This window comes from Salvia hispanica, chromosome 4 (genome assembly GCF_023119035.1).
Source record: "Salvia hispanica cultivar TCC Black 2014 chromosome 4, UniMelb_Shisp_WGS_1.0, whole genome shotgun sequence".
In the NCBI taxonomy this organism is placed as follows: Eukaryota; Viridiplantae; Streptophyta; class Magnoliopsida; order Lamiales; family Lamiaceae; genus Salvia; species Salvia hispanica.
In genome coordinates, this window is record NC_062968.1 from 17,552,248 (window position 1) to 17,569,792 (window position 17,545).

General features: G+C 34.0%; 2 protein-coding genes across 2 annotated transcripts; both read left to right on the forward strand.

Moving 5' to 3' along the window:
* The first annotated feature begins 1,749 nt into the window (after positions 1-1,749).
* Positions 1,750-3,290, forward strand: LOC125223782 (geranylgeranyl pyrophosphate synthase, chloroplastic-like). The gene is made up of 2 exons (XM_048127077.1): positions 1,750-2,401; positions 2,567-3,290. Exons 1-2 carry the CDS (start codon positions 1,855-1,857, stop codon positions 3,115-3,117), a joined length of 1,098 nt encoding a protein of 365 aa, XP_047983034.1. The 5' UTR covers positions 1,750-1,854; the 3' UTR covers positions 3,118-3,290.
* A 9,860-nt stretch (positions 3,291-13,150) lies between these two features.
* Positions 13,151-15,157, forward strand: LOC125185431 (protein BRASSINAZOLE-RESISTANT 1-like). Its single transcript, XM_048081962.1, has 2 exons — positions 13,151-13,679; positions 14,122-15,157. Exons 1-2 carry the CDS (start codon positions 13,386-13,388, stop codon positions 14,809-14,811), a joined length of 984 nt encoding a protein of 327 aa, XP_047937919.1. The 5' UTR covers positions 13,151-13,385; the 3' UTR covers positions 14,812-15,157.
* The last annotated feature ends 2,388 nt before the right edge of the window (positions 15,158-17,545 follow it).

A 17,545-nucleotide genomic window follows, 5' to 3' on the forward strand; every position in this document is an offset into this window, starting at 1 on the left:
CGTCGCACCCCGCCAGGAACTTTTCGGAGTCCTTCAACAAGAAGCACTCCCAGAAGGTGAACTCCTTATACTTCCCCTCCAAGGGGGAACTGACTCGCGGCTATCCTCCGGGCGTCAGTTCCTCAGTCTGCCCACTTCTGAGGCTGACCGGAGGGCGTTGGCGTACAAATTCGCAAAACGGCCCACCGCGCCCTGGTGCGCTCCCACCCCTTCCGGACCTCCTCGTTGTTAAAGTCCTTCCCGTGCGGGCAGTGCCTCTTATAAGCGGCTAGCGATCTTCGCCCACATGTTGACGGCACCAGCTGTTGTTCGCAACCGGCGGATCGTCGCACACCTCCAACCACCCCTTGGCCACCCGGCGTACTCATCCTCCGTCCACTTCCTCCGGGCCGGGTCGCGGTGGCTGCGATGACTCGCCGACGGCCTTGCCCTTTCCCCTCCCCCTCGTCTTCTTCTTCGGCGCGGCTGGAGTCGCTGGAACGGGAGTATCATCGTCCCCGAGATCGATCCCCATATCATGCAATGACGAGAAGGTCATCGCGAGCTGCGTCTCCACCGGGGTCTACGTGTGAGACGAAGCCGTCAAAAAATCAAGCGAGGGCCGATATACCGCGTCCCCTCCCGGTGACCCTTGCACCCCCCGGCATCCCGGGATGCATACCCGTCTTGGTATCCCCCACGAAGCCACATCATCCCCATCATACAGCTGCGCGACATATGATCTGCAGCCAGCCAGCTCGGGGCATACCCCCACACTTCCGGCTGCGCTGACTGCCCGCCGCCTCGAGCATCCCCATGGCATACCCACTGGTTCCCCCCATCGCCCCCCGGCGCACCCATCCATCATCCCCATCATCTGATTCCAAGGGATGTTAAACCCCGCCCATTCGCTCCTCATCCGAGGATCCTACAGTGCGCGTGGGAGTCGAGATCCACTCGTCTGCCTGAGGTGGACTCGTTGTTTCTCTCTGTGATCCATCGCTGCGATGATGCTCTTGTACGAAAGTTAGAGAGAGAGAAAACTCGTTAAAACAAGTGGTGCAAATGAAAATGAAACGAAAATCGCGTTTATATATGATTTAAAAAAAAAATAAAAAAAAATCAAAAATCGGCGCTGGCCGATCGGGCCGCCACAATGGCGCGACTAGCCGATCGGCTAGCGCTTCGCCAGCGAATCAAGCTAGCCGGTCAGCCCAGCCGATCCGCTCGCCGAAATCGCCCTCGCCGATTGCTCATGGTTCGGCTAGCCGTTCGGCTAGCGCGACGAATCGGCTAGCCGGTCGCTAGCGCGATGCTCTTATTTACATTAACTAATATGAGATCATTTTTTTGCTTACAAAATACATTAACCATTTTTATTAGTAATTAAAACTCGTGCTACTGTTTTTGTTGAATGAAGATTGTGAATTATCATCACTATTATTGTTATTTTAATTAGTTTATTATTATTATTATTACTATTATATTATAGAGACCTAGACAATAACAAAATTTAAAGAAAAATTAATAAAGTATGGAAGAAATAGAAAAAAAATTAAGACTTATGGTTGAGCTCATGAGAGAAAGATTTATAAAAATAAAAATGAACTAATTTTATAATAGAACAAAATAGTAATTTTTAGAAAAATAGAAATGAATACAAAATTGGTTTATTACATCATCCATTTTGACTGCCCTCATCCAAAACCCTATCTCCTCTCCTTCCCTCTTCTCTCTTTAACTCTCACACTATATATGTGCGCGCATTTCTCTACTTATTTCCATTAACACACACACACACACACTCACTGCAACTTCTGTATCTCTAATTCTAATTCTATTCAACAACACCAAATTCCAAATTCCAAATTCATTATGATGTCTATGAATCTGGTCGATGCGTGGGCCCAGAATCTCTCCTTCTCCAAGCAGCCATTCCCCTCCAAATCCCCCATCGGATTCATCCACCACCCCAAATTCGAACCTCTTTTCCTCAAATCGCGCAGGCCTATCTCCTCCCTCGGCGTCTCCGCCGTCCTCACCGGCGAGGAGGCCAGGGTCTCCACGCGCAGAGACGACGCCGCGCCCTTCGATTTCAACGCCTACGTCGTCGACAAGGCCAACCACGTCAACAAGGCGCTCGACGACGCCGTCGTCGTCGGGAATCCGCCGATGATCCACGACGCGATGCGCTACTCCCTCCTCGCCGGCGGCAAGCGCGTCCGCCCCATGCTCTGCATCGCCGCCTGCGACATCGTCGGCGGCGCTCAGGCCGCGGCCATCCCCGCCGCCTGCGCCGTCGAGATGATCCACACCATGTCGCTCATCCACGACGATCTCCCCTGTATGGACAATGACGACCTCCGCCGCGGCAAGCCTACCAATCACAAGGTCTTCGGCGAGAACGTCGCCGTGCTTGCAGGTGCGGATTTCAACCCTAAATTCTCCGTTTCCGATTCAATCAACACTCCGGTTAATGCCTCAATTGTGTTAATTTTCGAAATTGTCTCTCAATTCGCTACCAAAATCAGTATATATCCCCAATTTGTAAATTGTGATTGAATCTGGATTGATTCCTCTGTTTCAGGCGATGCTCTGTTGGCGTACGCGTTTGAATTCATGGCGAAGGCGACGGTAGGGGTGGCGGCGGAGAGGATACTGGCGGCGGTGGGAGAGCTGGCGAAGGCGATCGGGACGGAGGGGCTGGTGGCGGGGCAGGTGGTGGATCTGCACTTCACCGGCGACGCAAATGTAGGGTTAGACACATTGGAATACATCCACATTCACAAAACTGCAGCATTATTAGAAGCATCGGTAGTTTTGGGGGCAATCATGGGAGGCGGAAGCAGCGAACAAATCGAGAAATTGAGAACATTTGCTAGGAAAATCGGTCTCCTTTTCCAAGTTGTGGATGACATTTTGGATGTGACAAAGTCGTCGGAGGAGCTGGGGAAGACGGCCGGGAAGGACTTGGCCACCGACAAGACTACGTATCCGAAGCTGCTGGGGCTGGAGAAGGCCATTGAGTTTGCGGAGCAGCTCAACGAGGAGGCGAAGGCGCAGCTGGATGGCTTCAACCCGAGCAAGGCGGCCCCGTTGTTGGCGCTGGCCGATTACATTGCTCATAGGCAGAACTAATTCTGCTGAATTGTGTAATGTGTTTGTTGTAGAAATGAAGAGTGCTGATATTATGCTATGCTATGCTATGCCATGAATTCAAATATCATAGCAATTCTTTTGGTTGTCAGATTATTTGTATCTTGTTACATCATCATTGTTAATTGGAATGATAAAAGCTAAGATTGTTAACAGCTTTGGTTGTGGAGTTTTTGAATGTGGAAAGCCTCTTGACTTGAATGACTCTTTTGCTCACATACAAAGTTGGTTGTGACACTGATTGATGTAGAAGTTAATTTGTTTGATAGTAACTAATTCTATTTTAAATAAATCTGAAGAGCTATTAATTCCTTTCTTGGTAATGTACCAACGTTATAAACGAGATACGCTTATCATCTGACTCTCCATCTATCAAAAATATTTAACAGTATGACACTAGATTGCGAATCCTTGGTTTTGAAAAAAAATTAAAGCTTATTTACAGAATTTTGAATATTGAATAACCCATGACATTCATTCATCCTTATCCATATATGGTCACAAGATTGATTTCTGTCTTTATGAAATTTTAATACTCTCTTCATTTTTAAAAAAATAAAAAATAGTACGAATGTTTATACATAATTAGTAAAGTATAAAAGAGATATAAAAAATAAGTGATTAAAGTATTATTAGTAGAAAATAAATCTTGTAGAAAATTTTTTTTATAAAATAAATAATATAAAAAATTTCTATTATTGACCAAAATGAAAATACTTTCTATTTGATAGTAAAAAAAAAGTTAACATAAGAGAGATTGCGGGAAAAAAAAACAGTTGGAACTTACAAAAGTTTTAGTGAAAAAAATGGAAACATAAGAGAGAGAAAAAAAAGAATGGATTTGCGTTAGTGAAAAGTAAGACTTAGAAAAATTACAGACAAATTTTGATTGACTATAAAAATAGAAATTTATGACTGCTTTTCATGAGGTTAATAAAAAAAGGTGAATCTACATTTTGGTTGGCGCATGTAGCCGTAGCTGCATGTTCACTCCATCTTTAAATATTTGGTTAATTTGGACTTCTTAATTAAATTAATCAGCATTACATTGATAAATTGACTGTGTAGCTAACTTATTAGCAAATTAATTAGTTCAAGTATATTATATTGCTCAGATTTAGAGGTTTTGAACTAGAGCAGTTTAATAATATTATGCACTGTTGGTTTTCGAATCAATGAATGACAAAATTATAATACTATTACTTAGTAAATATGACTATGTAGTTCGATAATATCGGAAAGCAAATTAATATTTAATGTGAGCTGCTACAATCTACAATCGAGATGAGTGTGACATATAAACCAATTGGTGTTAACTGTTATTCGAGCCCTGCCAATTTTGAATAATAAATGAATAGTTATTTTCCAAGAAAACTTAGTTCAGTGCTTTTGTTTGTCTCTCATGGTGTATATTTTAGTCATTTTAACGATGCTTATATAATATCTTCTGTGTGGATTTTAACAAGATTATCCTTATCCTTATATATTTATAAACATTCTAATTTTCCTAAGTTAAAATTATACTCGTATAACTCGAATATGCATAAGGATAATAGTAAAACACTACGGTACTGAGTTTAAAATTTAAAAATGACTATGTATGCTACAGAAATTTATACAAAAACTGTATACAATGATCAATCGTTGTTTATAGTTCGTGCAAAAATTAAGAAGTTTGATAAAAACTTAAAAATACTACTACTAGTAATTTTGAAAAATTTATGAAAATATTTAAGAGCTCATTAAATAATAGTAGTAATACTTATCCATGATTTATAGTAATAGAATATCAAACTCAAATTTATAAAACCTATATATATTATTAAAAGAAACTTGACAAGAAAGTATGAAAAACTTATTAGTAATAAATTGTGAAGTACATATCTCAGAAATAGTAAAAATAATTACAAAAAAAGGTTGGTTTTTTCATTAGTATTTACAAGGAAAAAATTCCAACAATATTGGACAAGCTAAGTATGTTTTAGAAAAATAACGTACTCCTCATTACCTGAAAAGTATGAAAAGTATGAACATTTAATTTGTCACGGGTTTAATGCATAATTGATCAAATAAGAGAAAACAAAAAATAAAATAATTAAAGTAAGTGAAAAACGAATCTCATGTCATTAGAGATATAAAAGTATTTATAAAATTAAAATTTTTTATCATTTTCAGGAACGGACTAAAAATAAAATAGTTTATCCTCGCACAATTTTCTCCCAGACTCAATTGATATTACAAATACACTAAAATTGGAATTGGAGAACCGTTGTGGTTCATTAGTGCCTAATGGCAAAGAATAGTGTATTTATTTTGGTCTATTCATTATCATATCCATCTATGATGTTAGGCAATGTTTTAAAAACCGGATTGGCCAGTAAATCGGCAAAACTACTGGTTCACGATTCAACCTGTTTGACCATTTTACCTTGCAAATATAAAATTAAATATACTCTTACAAAATATATTAAGTTTAGTGAGTAATATATTATAATTAATAGTAACATATAACAAAAACATATATTAAACATTTTAAGTAAATTAAATATTAAGAGTATTTAAAATAAGTAAATGGTAAAATTTAAATAATTATTAAATACATAAATTTTTAATTAATGTAGCAAAAAGTACACATTTTACATATAATAAATAGATAAAATTCATATTATCTCAAAAACATTTATGTGGTGAAATAATATTATAGACAATATATAAAACTAAACATCAATTTTTAGTTAATTTGGATAACTATATACAATAATAGTATTATTAGTTAATACATAAAATTAAACTTGAATTATTAGTAAGTTTGGAGTAATATTTAGTAAATATGGAATAATAAACTATATTAATAATATACTACATAATATTAAATCTTAGGTAAAATTATGTTTTCATAATATATTACACCAATAAAAATAAATTTTAGTGGCTTATAATTAAAATTAAACATATCACAACTAAAAATTATTTAAAAGTATAAAACTAAACTCAAATTATTAATTTGTGTGGACAAAAAATTATAGACTTAATATATAACAATAATTAATGTTTACAAGACTTCATTCAAGATCATGTGGTGGAGTTGTAGAAGTGTTGGTTTCTTACCTAGAGGTGATCTAGGGTTCAATCCCCTCTACTCTCATATTTTAAACAAGCATTTTAAACATAAAAACCGATTCCCGATTTCTGGTTCAACAGATCCAACCGGCCGGTTCCTACGGTTCAAGGCAGCCTAACATACTAACAGTTTTTGGGGCTGAACCGGACCAGACCAGCTGCCGGTTCGTGGTCCGACCGACCGATCCTGTCCGATTTTTAAAACACTGATGTTAGGTCATCACAAGATCCACAAGGACCAAAATCTACCTAAAAGTCCATATTATAATTTTGAGTAGTAATTACTATGTTCGATTCAATAATAAATAAATGAATGCTGAAGTTATTAGAACCTTTAATTTAAGTTTTGTATACTTTAATTTGAATGTATTTAGGAAATCGAAAAGATATGTTGTAGTTCTAATTAAACAAAGTATAGGACACTAATACAGCTTTATTAGGAAGAATAGAGTAAGGTTTGGAGTTGTAGTAACATCAACAGAAATTTAGTGGGCTACGATATGGTTAGGAAGGGCTAAATCATTGGTAAGTCTTACATATATATAATACTACTAATAATATACATTTCAATCTATTTTAAATTTTTTATGTTTCTGGGCCTAGCTTACACAATTGAGAGGTGGAAAAGTTGTGAAAATAGAGAAATTTAATATGATATACACGGCATGTGATAAAACGTGATATAATTTGAATGAACTATATTTATTCATGCTATTAATTATATATCAATATCATGTTTGGCAAGATCCATTAAAATAAATGTAGAATTTAATCATGGTTTTGTATGATACTAAAATAATACGCAATTAGTATTTATTTTAATTATGATCTGTATTATGTATACCACATAGTAGATGGCATACAAAGTCGCACAAATAGTATAATAATTTTGGACTTCTAGATTAAAAAAGACCTGTATTTTCTATAAAATCAAAGAAAATCATAGATATATTACTATATTGACACTCTAATCATTCATAGTATATTATATTGAGAATGAGCATATATATTCTGTTCTATTTAATAGTTCAAATATCTTTTGTTAGATACATATAGTAATTGGTTAGGCTAAAGAAAGATTGGACCATAAATTAATCATGGAACTTGTATGAGTTCACCTTGAAAGTATGTGAATTCAAAATTTTGCTCCTATGAAATTTGAAATCAGGACTATAGTTTCATTCAATAAAAATAATGAATCTACCTTAAAATCTGCATGATCTAAGGATAAAAATTATTAATAATGTTTATTAGAAGAGGCTTTTTAACAATAGGGATTTTTTATACTACAAATTAAGAATATTTGCTATAAAAACTAATTACACTAAAAATAATTACACTATTAATAAACAATTTAAATTTAGTGTTCATTTTCATTTGATATCTGTTTGGGCCTAAAACATTGGGCTTTCGCAATTTATCTCTCTCTTCATTAATTTGTCTCGAAGAAAGCCCAATTATTGACATAACTAAGTTCAATTAATTTTATTCTCAATCTATTAAAACCATTCAGTTATAAATAATTCAAAATGATCACTAAACGTTACTTAATCTCCCAAAATTTTCATACATATTTAATGTGAATATTCTATATATATATTTTTATCATAACTAATCCTCGATTTTCTTAAACTCTTCTTATTTATAATTTCCTTTTTTGTGAGCGTTACAAAAAGGCTAGGAGAAGGAAACGGCCCAAGAGTGGCAAGGGTGGTCTAACTAAAGCATGTTGTGAAAATCTTTTGCTAAGGTTGTGTATTCTCATCTTTGGACCTAATTAAAACAAATTCTTAGGACCTAATTCTCTCAATGGAGTAGATGATTGTTTCCTACATATAATTGTGGTCCTAAAGATTAGTAAAATATGATGATATGGATGTTTGTATTTAATATGTTGAAGTAGCAAATGATATATGTTTGAGGGGTGAAGAAGCTATAGAATTGGTAACTATGATCAACAATCTCAAATAGCCTCACTACCTTAAAAGAAATCAAAATATTATTTTATGTAACAAATCAAAAGGCATCAAATTGCTTGAATTTGATGCATGTCTTGTTTCTAACAGTCAATTAATCACTTGACATTGTAGGCCACTTTTTGAAGTCTTGCAATAGGTATTTTGCACATATTTCCAATACATCACATTTATTTCAGACCCTTTTAGTTTGGAGTATTGTATACTGCGTAAAGAGGATGAACACGTGACCAAAATTATGTTGGTTTGCTCACAAAGAACTACTGAAAAGTTTGCGGTGAATTAGTTAACATTCAATTTGCAAGATAAAAGTTTGGATGCCTTTGTATAAATATGTTGAACTTGATTAAATCCCATCACCGAAATTATTGTACTAATAAATTTGGTATTGTAAATTTGGGATCTACTAATATAGATTTGACTGTATCTATATAAGAGTATACTTTTTTTTAAGTCGCGATTATAAAATTTTCAAGTTATTTGAGATCAGCTTGATGTCTGGCTCAACTCAAACTTGTCACTAAAGTGAATTGGGTCTTTTTGAGCTAAATATTTTTCTATAAATAAGATCTTTGTGAAAAAGTATTTTTTATGCATGTTTTTAAGTTGCCATGTATTTTTATATTTTTTTAATTACAAATTAAAAATTATAAATAATTTTTTCAAAGTTCTTGAATAGGAAAGTAACTGAGGGCTAGGATTTCTGCTGGATCAATTATGAGACCCCACACTGCCTACTTATCTCACAACTCTGTTTCAAAATCTCACTTTCCGAAATAGTTGAATCATTTACTGAAAAAAAAAATGATGTTTCCCCCTCAAAAATTGAGAAAACTTGCGTAGTCTAATTTATAAATATGGAGTGTAATCTCGAGCAGCTTTCCTGCCAATTATGGAAGGCTAAGCCAACAATTTGCGACTGAGAAAGGTAAATATTAGGCTCCAGATGACGTGGAAAGACATGATTGGTTCGTTGACCAATTCGACAATCGAGGAGAGACAAGTCTGGTCCCATGCTTCATCAAAACACTAGCTCAAATTTTTGTCCAAAAACTTCTTTTTGCAGTAATGTGATTGTGAATGTGATACACCAAAGATTTCTCTTTTGCCTTTCCTCCCTCAATCTATTTCTCAAAAGAATGAATAAAGTAGGTTAAAAAATAAATAAATTTGTGCCAGTAAATAGTTACTCCATTTATTTACAAGTAAAAATATCATTTACTAATTGTGTTTATGACTATAATAGGTGTAAAAATATTAGTCTCACTTTATAGTTTAATGAATGAAATGTAAGCTCCATTGATAAAAAAATTTGAATGGAATAGTGTATTGTAGAATAAATGAGTGCTGACCTTATCTTTGGACTTTGACTATATATAATTATTATTCACACAATTAATACCTCTATTTTATGTTTAATTATTGCAGCATTAACTTGTAATTATGACAAACAGAAGGATACTACTCTTATCATTTACATCTAGTGATATAAATATTAATGCAAATTGTTAAAAAAATCATGAATTTTTGTCAAGATTTGGCTCTTACAACCATTTTTAAAATGGTATTAAAAACCATTTTCAACAATATTCTTAGTTTTTCACATGAGCATAATATTTCCATTGTATATGTTGTTGACGCACATGCTTATCAAATTATCAAATTTGATGATGTGGTTGGATTATATGCTATGACAAAAGGGGCTGTGCCATTTCCCATAGGAAAAATTAAATCAAAGAAAAGGAAAAAGAAAAAGAAATAAAATAAGTGTCGCTGCATTTTATTCATAGAATGTTGTGTTTTAAACACAGCCCCCTGCAATGCACAGCAGGGGATCCATTTCCATATGCTATCTGTATTGAAAAAATAATACTCCTACTCACTACTCTTTCCGTTCCACAAAAGATGTCATACTTGTGGGACGACACGAGATTTTAGGAGGTTTTGTTTTGTGTGTTAAATGGAGAGAGAAAATATAATTTTTATATTCATGTGAGAGAAAACTTTTTTCTAAAAAGGAAAATGTGACATCTTTTATAGGACAAAGTAAAATGGAAAGTGTGACATGTTTCGTAGGACGGAGGAAGTAAAATTTACCATTGAGTTTTCTCAATGCAGAATATTTCAATTGTCATTGAATACAATTTCGTCCAAACTAGATATTGTGAAAAAATTAATATTATAAAAGCTTAATAATTTTTACAATCAATTTTGAAAATTGAAGCACATTCCAAAACCTGACCAAAAATATTTATGACAATTTGCCATAAATATAACATCCCCGTTCAATCGAATAACAAACTGCGAATCTAATTAAGTATGAACACGAAATATTTCATTTTCTAGAAGCCAGTTATGTCATGCTTTCTTCGTGTTTCACTGACAATCCAATATATTACTCTCGCCGTTCTCGAAAAATATGAATTATTTAATTCTTTATTAGTTCGTTATTGAAAAATTATGAAATTTCTAATTTTAGAATAGTTACACGACACATTATTATACACATCATTTTAATTATAACTAATGTCATTACACTACACTTCTAATGGTGTGGAACTCACTTTCTACTAATACTGTAGTACACTATCATTAGTCTTATCTTTTTTAATTTATCAATTATGTAATTGTTCATATTATTTTTCAAGGACGGAGAGAGTAGTACTAAGTACAAGAGAACTGATAGTAATAGAACTTCAAATATTCACACGAACTTATGCTAAAATTTCAAATTTTTATTTAAATTTTTTGACACGCTTTATAAACTACTATTACAAATAATGTAATTTATAGCAAAATACACATGCCGAAATTTTATGACAGAAAAATAACGTGGCGTAACTCATCGAGATTTAGAGTGTACTCTCCATATGCATGATCACATATCAATTGTGGAACAAGGTCGAAGTATTATTGAACTCATAAAGATAAGCGTATTTTACTAGTATAAATTAAAAAAATTACTACATGAACAATTAATAACTAGTACTACGTGCCATAAAAATTGAGGAACTTATGCTAATTTTAATGTGAAATTGATAAATTATGAAATAGATAGAAAATAAAATGATTGGAGATTGTTAGTTGAAAATATAGTCCATCTCATTAATAAAAAATTTATACAAAATGAAAAGTTAACTAGTTTTGAGAGATAAAACAAAATGATAAAAATAGATTTTTTTTAAAACAAAGATAGTATTCCCTCCGTCCCACAAAAGATGTCACACTTGTGGGATGACACGAGATTTTAGGAGGTTTTGTTTTGTATGTTAAATGCAGAGAGAAAATATAATTTTTAGAGCATCCACAATGGATGCCCGATCGCGCGCCCGATCGGCCGAGATCGGGCTCGGGCGCGGTCGGGCATCCATTGTAGCCCTCGGTCGCGCCCGATCCCGAGCCCAATCGATCGGGCGCGAGATCGGGCGCCCATTGCGACCAAACGCGCGAGCCCGATCTTAAAAAAAAAAAAATTTAAAAATTGATTTTTAATTATAAAAACCGATTTTTAATTCAAAAAATCGATTTTTAAATTAAAAAATCATTTTTTAACTTGAAATAAAAACTATAATTTCACAACAATCCATACTAAAAGAAGGATCCGTGAATTAGTGAAAGAATATATTTATAGAATATAATCCTTCACACTAAATGAGCAAGTTTTGCATTACTTGAGTACCTTTTATAGATAGGTTTTCAACTCCAACTTTCATTGTGACTTCGATGTGGGACAAATGACAATTTTATAGATAGGTTTTCAACTCCAAATTTCTTTGTGATTTCGATGTGGGACAATTAGTTTTACACTTAAAAGAGAGTTTTTTGTTGCTTTATGTAAAAATTTGTTTGATTTCAATGTATAATCTATATTTAGCCAAATGGTAAATGTATATGGGAAAATTATAGAGAATGTGTGTTCAAGTCCCAAACTCAACATGCTTTTTTTATTTTGACCTTTATTATACTTTACTCATTTTATTCGATTAATGCAAGTGTTTTATTTAAATTTATTGTGTTCTATAATATTGTATTTATATATTGCTATTTTTTATTTAATTAAAATTAAATATATAATTTATAATTTTTTTTTTAAATTAAGTAATGCATGATTTTCATTTAATTTAGTATTGAATTTTTCTATTTATAATATGTGAAAATATAAAAAAATAACATTAAAATTGAAATGAAAAGTGGATAAGAGATAGGGCATCATCCACTAGGGCTCCACCATTGCAGAAAGATAGGGCATGCTGACGTGGCAACCACTAGGGCTCTCACTGGGGCTTCCACTAGGGCATCCATTGTGGATGCCCTTATATTTATGTGAGAGAGAACTTTTACCAAAAAGGAAATGTGAGATCTTTTGTGGGACAAACTAAAAAAGAAAGTGTGACATCTTTTGTGACATCTTTTGTGTGACGGAAGGAGTAATAGTAACTACTAGTACTAGGTAAAATGGGTAAATTCCTATAGCAAATAGTATAACTATGAACTTATCTTGTTTTAAATTTATAAAGAAAATCCATATAAATGAGTAGGATTACATGATTAAATTGGAATCGGATTGATGGTAAACAATTTGGTAGCGAAATTGTGGTCAACGAGCCGAATTGGAATGAGCTTCGCAATTTAGGTACCTGTTATCATTACAAAAGTTGTATCAATAAATCGACAAGAAAGCCGATTTTAGCCAAAAAATAGAGAAACACTTAAAAAAAAAAAAAAAAAAAAAAAAAACATTTAGAAAAAATGATGGATTTTAAACTAGAATTGGAACGGTTGATTTTAGTTCAAAGCGAACCCCCTCGGGCCAATTCTCGGTTAACCTTGGGTGGAACCAGAACCGAGATCGAATACAAAGAAAAATAAGCGTGTGAGGCAACAAGCTGAATTGCAGTGCCACATTCCTTTCCCTCAATTATTGCTTTATCTCTGTAAAATGTAAAATAAAAGAAAAAGGCAAAAAGAAAAACATGCACATTAATTTCATGATATGAACACACAAGTCACAAACACACACTCTCTGATTCAACACTTGGCAAAGCTAATTCCTCATCAGCATTGCATCCCCCAATTATAAAGCATAAACTCATCTTCCATCACTCCCAAAATTCGATTCACGCACAGATCTAGAGAGACAGCGAGAAGGGAATTATGATGTGGGAAGCTGGAGGATCGACAGCCTCATCCTCAGGCGCCGGTGTTGCTGCCGGAGCTGGCGTCGCAGACGGCGGCGGCTCGGGGAGGAGAAAGCCGTCGTGGAGAGAGAGGGAGAATAACAGGAGGAGAGAGAGGAGGAGGAGGGCGATTGCAGCTAAGATTTACACAGGGCTGAGGGCGCAGGGGAATTACAATCTGCCCAAGCACTGCGACAACAACGAAGTTCTCAAAGCTCTCTGCAATGAGGCTGGTTGGGTCGTTGAGCCCGACGGCACCACCTATCGCAAGGTGATTTTCACTCTTCTTTTTCATTCTGATGGAAAATTAGAATTTGATTTTAGTTTTTTTTAAGGTTGATTTTCTTCTGGTTGATAATTGGGATTTTATTGTGTGTTTTTCTTGGTTTTGTTTGGATCTGTTGATTGTGATGCTTGTTTCTTGGTTTCTACATAAAGATTTATTTTTCCCCACACGAAAAGGTTTGTAAATTTCGTTTCTTCCATTACTTTCTAGTTATGTTTTTGCTCCATATTTGAATGTACAGAAAAATTAGGAATGGATTTAGCACTTGGGTTATATAGTTAAATAGAATTTTCAGTTTTGGAAGTATAATTGAAGTATAAATTAGTGAATGTTTACAATCTCCTAATTTGAGCATTACCAGTTAATCTGCCTAAATCCCTATTTGTTTGGGTGTTAATTTGATTGAATTGGACTAATTATGATATAGGGATGCAAGCCAATCCCAATGGAAATAGGAGGCACCTCAACCAACATCACTCCAAGTTCTTCAAGAAATCCAAGCCCACCATCTTCCTATTTTGCCAGTCCCATTCCTTCATACCAGCCAAGTCCATCGTCGTCGTCCTTCCCCAGTCCATCCCGTCTTGATGGGAATGCCTCGTCACACCCATTCGCCTTCCTCATGAGCTCATTCCCTTCGTCTCTGCCTCCTCTTCGAATATCCAACAGTGCCCCAGTTACCCCACCCCTCTCCTCCCCAACAAGAGTCCCCAAGCAAACTTTCAACTTGGAGACTCTTGCAAAAGAATCCATGTCTGCCTTGAATATACCCTTCTATGCTGCTTCTGCCCCGGCTAGCCCAACCCGTGTCCATCGCTTCACTCCAGCTACCATTCCGGAGTGTGATGAGTCCGACACCTCCACTGTTGATTCCTGCCGCTGGATGAACTTCCAAGCCTATACAAATGCTGCCAACATGGTCCCTACTTCTCCCACCTTCAATCTCATGAAACCCGTGGCTCAACCCGTTCCTTCCAAGGATGGCATGTTGGATAAGGGCAAGGCTGCTGAATTCGACTTTGAGAGTATGGCAGTGAAGCCGTGGGAAGGTGAGAGAATCCATGAGGTGGGAATGGACGATCTTGAGCTCACCCTAGGAAGTGGCAACACTCGTTAGCTTTCCTTGCTCTTGCTGCAGGCTTAAAAGGGCATGCCTAGTTCTGCTCAAGTTTTAGTTTTCATGGAAGACTCTCATTCGGAGACGAACCTTGACCCATAAAGCTTGTATCGGTTCGTCTCTAGGTTGGATAATTCATTCATATTGTTTCTGTCTGGCCTTTCATTTGATCTTTTCATGCTTTTAGCTATTATAATTGGCCCCATTTTAAGTTGCTTGGGGTACTATTACATGTAGATATTTGTTCTCATTTTTTGAATTGTGATCAAGGTCATTATAGACTAGTATGATATTCCTCCATGTGTGAACTTTTTGATGTTTCTTAATCAAAGATTAGTTTTTTCAATGTTTTTAGCAGTATGCAGCAACTCACTTTTGTTGAAATCAGATCACTTTTCTTCTTGCATCTACTGAAATTTGATGCAAGATTTGGTTGCATTTCTTGATTAACTTGCTTATTTTATGAAACATGATTTACTCAGATTTGTGATTTAATAGTGGCCCCAGACAACTTGGTCTTGGCAATAATACAGTGAATTATTAGACATTATAAGTTGGTTATGAGATGAAATAAAGAAATTCAAAGATTGGATTTGTGGAAATGATTTGGGGGGTTTGTATATTTTGTTTTGTTGTTAAGTGAGCGTAATATGTGGGCTTGATCACATGTAGTGCTTGATGAATGATTGTGGTGTTGGTCTACTTGTAAAGAAAAGAAATGGATGCATTATTATCTGATGCTCATGCTTTATAGGAGTATGTGTTTGGTCAACCAATGATATGTCACCACAATTATCCGCACAAAACGGACTAAAATGAATCCAATATGATTAGATGTGATCGTGCTCGGGATTAGGGTCATCCAAAGTGTGATGATGTTTGGATTGATTTTGATGGTCAATCAAAATTTGTTAACACATGATTCAAAAAGTAACTAGTGTTTTTCACTGATAATGGAATTCACTCCATCGTTGCACAGTTACACTAATAATTTCAACATTTTACAAAAAAGGAGAATTTTAAAAAATTGCACACCATTTTTAGAATAATCAACAAAAAGAATTAGTTTCAATCAAAATATTCCTAAATTATGGTGTAATTTTTATGAATTATAATTATTTTTTACTATAATATTAATCATAATGTATTGTGCAATATAAAAATTTATTTCAAAACAAATGTTGCTATTAAAATAGATAAATTATTTGTGGGACATTGTGAGACACAAAATTATGAGATAGAGGATCTCATGGGAGGGCCGACTATCGTCACACTTTTATTTTTATTGAAGTTATTTATAAATTAAATTATACAATATAAATTATAAAAATAATTATATCTTGTCCCACTAAAAATTGTAAAAACAACATAGATATTGCCCTCTTACCCTCTCAGGATATGTCTCAGTCATCACACTTGCTATTAAGGACAATGCTAGGTAGGGTTGAGAGGGGTCGATACTCTATTGTCGGTCTACGATCAATACTGTCGAAAGACGAAAACCTCATAAATCAACCTCTCACTCTACGGTTGCTACCTCCATCCCAACTCTTTTCTCGCTGTTGTGCGGTTTTTGAAGCCTCATTATGGTGTATGATCAGAATATATTTTAGAAAGAGTGAACTACATAAATGGTATCTGATCTTTCACTTTCGCACATAAAATGTACCTGATCTTTATTTTATATCGATTTTGGTACATATTTATTAATCACATTTTTTGTACCTGATGTGAATTTCACCCCCAAAATGCCCTCTAAACAAGTACATTTTCCCATTTGTGTCATAGATGATATTTTGGGCATATATACAAAACTAGTACCAAAAGTGATATTATAATATCTCATTCTCCTAACTCTTTATACTATTATTACTAATCAATATTAAAATTATTATTTTAATATTATAAATAAATAGTAATTAATTTTTAATATCGTTCAAATATACTTAATTATAATTATAGTTATAATTATATTTAATTATTATAATAATATTATTGTTATAATACTAAAAACTAGTAGTAATTAATCAATAACCGTAGTATAATTATTTAAATTATGAATCATATAATATAATATAATATAATATAATAATAATAATTATTATTATTATTATTATTTTATATTAAATAAATAACTAATCAATATGGCCTTAATAAAAATTTAAAATTATGAATTTTATTCATAACAAAAAGATTTGAATATTTTTTAGTTAGGTGTTTCAACCCTAAAATGAGTATAAAAATATTCAATTGATTTAATTACTTCAAATAATTAAATTAATTAGATATTTTTCTTGATTTATATTATGAATGCAATTAGATGTACGTATAAAACACTAAAAAGAAAGAAGAAAAAGGAGAGAGAAGAAAAAAGAAGAAACTAAAGAAGAAAAAAAGAAATAAAAAAAGGTAGAAAAAAAATCACATGTCTGATACTATTTAATTTAAATTCCCAAAAATATCTCCCATAACAAAAAAATCACATATTTGGTACCTAGGACTATTTTTTCATGGGGTAACAAAAACGATATAAAATAAACACCAGATACCATTTATAATGAAAGATCAGATACCATTGATGTAGTTCACTCTTTTAGAAAAGTTCATAAAGAACATTTCTCCTTTTCCTCTAAATATTATTCGGTCATAGTTTAGGTAGAAGAAACGCAAACATCACATTATAATGAACGATCTGCTTATTTTCCTTGTCGACAAGGTTGCTTCCACAAATATG

Excerpts from the sequence above, each read along its gene's own strand:
- LOC125223782 (XM_048127077.1), top strand. The coding sequence starts at position 1,855 with ATGATGTCTATGAATCTGGTCGATGCGTGGGCCCAGAATCTCTCCTTC. Across the intron at positions 2,402-2,566 it reads GAACGTCGCCGTGCTTGCAG|GCGATGCTCTGTTGGCGTAC; the intron begins GTGCGGATTTCA and ends CCTCTGTTTCAG.
- LOC125185431 (XM_048081962.1), top strand. The coding sequence starts at position 13,386 with ATGATGTGGGAAGCTGGAGGATCGACAGCCTCATCCTCAGGCGCCGGT. Across the intron at positions 13,680-14,121 it reads ACGGCACCACCTATCGCAAG|GGATGCAAGCCAATCCCAAT; the intron begins GTGATTTTCACT and ends ATTATGATATAG.